The sequence below is a fragment of the Priapulus caudatus genome, unplaced genomic scaffold (assembly GCF_000485595.1).
Source record: "Priapulus caudatus unplaced genomic scaffold, Priapulus_caudatus-5.0.1 Scaffold806, whole genome shotgun sequence".
In the NCBI taxonomy this organism is placed as follows: domain Eukaryota; kingdom Metazoa; phylum Priapulida; class Priapulimorpha; order Priapulimorphida; family Priapulidae; genus Priapulus; species Priapulus caudatus.
In genome coordinates this window covers 109,879-113,685 of record NW_014577867.1, presented here as the reverse complement: position 1 = coordinate 113,685, position 3,807 = coordinate 109,879, and the positions used below count along the sequence as shown (strand labels likewise).

Genomic DNA, 3,807 nt, shown 5'->3' with positions numbered 1-3,807 from the left:
CCTCCTCCTCCCCCACATCCTCGTTTTCCTCCTCCTCTTCTGCCTCTTCCTCCTCTGCCGCCTCCTCTTCCTCCTACTCCTCCTCCGCCATCGCGTCCTCCTCCCCCTCCCCCCGTATATACGCGCGCGACGCTACTAGCTGTAAACGACCGTACACGCACACAAACACCGCGGGAGTTGCACGATTTACACAAACAACATCGTGTTTTCACAGTTGGAATCGGTCCATGGCAACTCGCGGGCATGTGTGGGATGGGTTGGGTTTGGATGTGGCAGTGGTGATGGGGGGTGGGGTGCCAAGGGGAGAGTCCAGTCTATAATGGAGGCTATGCCCAGCAGGCATGGCGAGCTTTTCTGGTTCTCGGCTATCTTCTCCGATCCTTGCTGAGGTTTGTTGTGTCAGAAGGCCGATCCTTCGTCGAAGTCTTGAGTCACTAGGCCGTGCTGCGCGTGCGTCTTTCATACTTCTGTGTGTCGATTAATTATAGACTTGGTGGGACTGTGTGCACAGGATGGTCCGAGGTGGTGGTGGTGGGGGGATTTTCTCCGCAACTCTTGAACCTCACGGCGAGGCAGGCAAGTGCATACGATGCAACCCTAAACCTATGTCTACTTGATGGGCATGCCCCATCCCCACCCAAACCATGATCGTAGATAGAAGCTTGCTTTGACATGTGCGTGTTTATATGCCGTGTGTGAATATAAATCATACGTCTCTCCGTTTTCTCACTTCTAATTTGCCGTGTAATTTTTCAGGTTTCGGAAGGTTTCTTCCCATGTGATCCTCTATCCTACCTTCAAGGTTGTCTTTATTTGAACAATCGCCCGTCTGTCATATCTTCCTTGAACTTTTTGTGACTGTCTGTAATCTCTGTATAGCCTTCACAATACTATAATAACAGTGCATCGGACTGGTTATTATAGTACATTGTATAATATAATACGCTGTATTTATTATAATAATATAAATCTTAGATATAATACATCAAACTGCTCATCATAGTATATAATATAATACGTATGTTACGCTAAGTAAAGTAATACGCTGTAGTGAAGGTCGCCAGCAGTGACGTCTGCATTATGTGAGCCCTCGGATCGTCTACGTTGTAGCCAGTGCTGCATGCCTGCTTGCATCTCGCATTTCTGCTCGCCCCTCTCTTCCTCCCTTCCTCCCTTCTCCCTTCCTCTTTTCTCCCTTCCTCTCTTCCTCCCTTCCCCTTCTCTCTCCTCCCTTCCTCCCTTCCTCTCTTCTCCCTTCCTCCCTCCTACCTCCTCCCTTCGTCCCTCCTCCCTACCTCCCTCCTACCTTCTCCCTTCCTCCCTCCCACCTCTTCTCTTCCTCCCTTCCTCCCTCCCATCTCTTCCCTTCCTCCCTTCCTCCCTTCATTCTCCCTTCCTCCCTCCTACCTCCTCCCTTCCTCCCTCCTACCTCCTCCCTTCTCTTCCTCCTTCTCCCTCCTCTTTCTCCCTTCTCATCTCTCCTCGCTGCTATATAATTCTCCCCTCACGCGTATTTCCACCCGTCACGCATCTTAATATTCGGTTTCCGTTAATGAATATGTAGATTCATCCCCCAGTGTCAGCGCGCACAGAGAGCTTTCATGTAGGCGCGCTAGTATACGGGGAAAACGCTCGACAGGTTTTCTTGCTCATCGCGAATGATTAGATGTACAATGCATGGGCGGAATATAAAATGCCGACGTATCTCGTCGACAAGGAATAGACGAGAACGCAATCCCCGACGACGCGTCTTCCCTTTAACACGCTCGCGTGGATAACTCATTCTGGAGTGGAAAACGCAGAAATAGACTCGCTCGCGTGGGGCTATAACAATTGCTAGTAATTCGTCGTGCAGTACAGCCGTGCATTCGGTGCCCGACTGTCTGTCGCTCGTGCACGCGCCTTTTGTCATTTATATACACAATGCTTTCTCTCGTTATTTACTTCGTGCGAGCTAATAATAGTAGATGGCGTGCACCCGGTGCGACATCGGTGCACAACCGCTGTCGTTGTTACGTGCCTGCTGCTATTATTGCTACCCCGGAGGGGGGGGGGCTTCCAACTGAACACCGTAAAAAACAAACAGCGATCCCCAGAGGTAGACGTTCTGCTGCGGTAGGTGAATGTTCGGTCAAATGAATTGACCGCGCTGGCTAGCTCCTGCTGTCACCAAGAAATAAAAGTATATAAAAATATGTATGTATATGTATATATGTGTATATATATATATACATATTTGTGTGTGTGTGCGTGCGTGCGTGCGTCCGCGGTTGTGGGTGCGTGCCGGTTCGGGATCGGAGAGAAGGTCGCTAGTATACAGGTGTGGTTGTGTGCCGCGCGATAAACGTGATCAGGCGTATTAATATTACACCACCCGTCATTACGCCGGCTAGTGAAATGCACTCACTCACTCAGCGATAGCAGCAGCTCTAGTCCGCCCAACGCTTTTCGTTGCGTAGAAAGCCTTCCCATCGGGAAAAATCTATTACCGGGGCTTGGCCGTTGCATTCAGTCGTTTACTCGCGCGACCGGATACCAGTGTCTATCGAGTCAGACGCGCCGGTGTGTGATGCCAGTGGCGTGTCACAGTGGTGTCCAGATGCGTCGACTATTGATTTCGCAGTCGAGTTGACATCTAACACACTATCTCACTCGGCTATAGCGAGATCGATGTGTAGCATGGTGCGGCGCGTATCCGTGCCATTGATTATCGTTGCGTCCCGATGCGGTGTGGTGCGCATGCGCAATGGATGGATGCTGTGGGCTTCCTGGAGGGGCATCGGGTCACGGGAGTCTCTTGTGTGCCGAGCGAGAGGAGGTGACGCCATACGAGTTACCACATGCATACATTAACTCTCCCTCTCTCTCTCTCACTCTCTCATCCTCCCTCCCCCTCCTTCCCCTCCCCTCTCCTGCTCCTCCCCCTCCTCCCCTTCCTCCGCCTCCTCCTCTGCTGCCACCGCCTCCTTTCTCGTGCGCCTACTCGTCATGAAGTGATGCGCGATATATAGGTTTAGATAATATCGCGAAACTATAACATGACTTTCCTTTTGTCTGCAGAAATTTCGTCTACACGATTCAACTTAGAGAGTTCCGCGAGGATGAGCCACGGGTAAGTTTGCTTGTTCTTCCTTCGCGTCCTCCATAGGTATATACCCAAAATATTTCCCTCCTGCGTTTCTCCCTTCCACAGCTCTTCTTCCATTTTCTCCATCATCCGTCTCTCCATCTCCGGCATAGCCATCCTTGTTGTGTTTACATCCATCTCGTCCTACTCCGTCTCTGTCTCCCGCTCATCTTTCCTCTGTCTCTCCCTATTTCTTTCTTCTCCTCTCAGTCTCTCCCTGGCTCTTCTCTTCCCCATCTCTTAGATGTTGCACGTGTTTTCAGTGAGCATAAGAGTCGGCGGCATGAGATTGCGATTGCGATGGTGGCGTGACGCGACAGCAATCCCTTTCCGTGCCGCTGCGCGTATGAAAAAAATGAATAAATCATATTATATATATATATATTTCTATAAATTAAATATATACACTCTTGTGGTTGTTATCGCGTTATATGCTACGTCATTAGGTGCACCTGACTGCGCTTCTAGTGCAAATTGGATTATGCTAGAATTTTATATGATATAAAGTAGGGATTGGAGTACGTACGCACGCACGCTGGGAAACGGCTGAGCGAGTATTATTGTGAGAAAATCGACTGGCGTCTAGATACAGAAATTAATCATCGAGGGAACTCAGCGAGACATCTCTCTCTCTCTCTCTCTCTCTCTCTCTCTCTCTCTCTCTCTCTCTCTCTCTCTCT

At 49.9% G+C, this 3,807-nt stretch overlaps 1 protein-coding gene across 3 annotated transcripts in view; it reads left to right on the top strand.

The window, feature by feature from the left end:
• Positions 1-3,807, top strand: part of LOC106813663 (semaphorin-1A-like) — a 121,928-nt gene that overhangs the window by 30,179 nt on the left and 87,942 nt on the right. For all 3 annotated transcript variants that reach the window (XM_014817861.1, XM_014817860.1, XM_014817859.1), the window contains exon 4: positions 3,061-3,112. In XM_014817861.1, the coding sequence (XP_014673347.1) occupies positions 3,061-3,112 (52 nt within the window). The remainder of the gene's footprint in view (positions 1-3,060; positions 3,113-3,807) is intronic.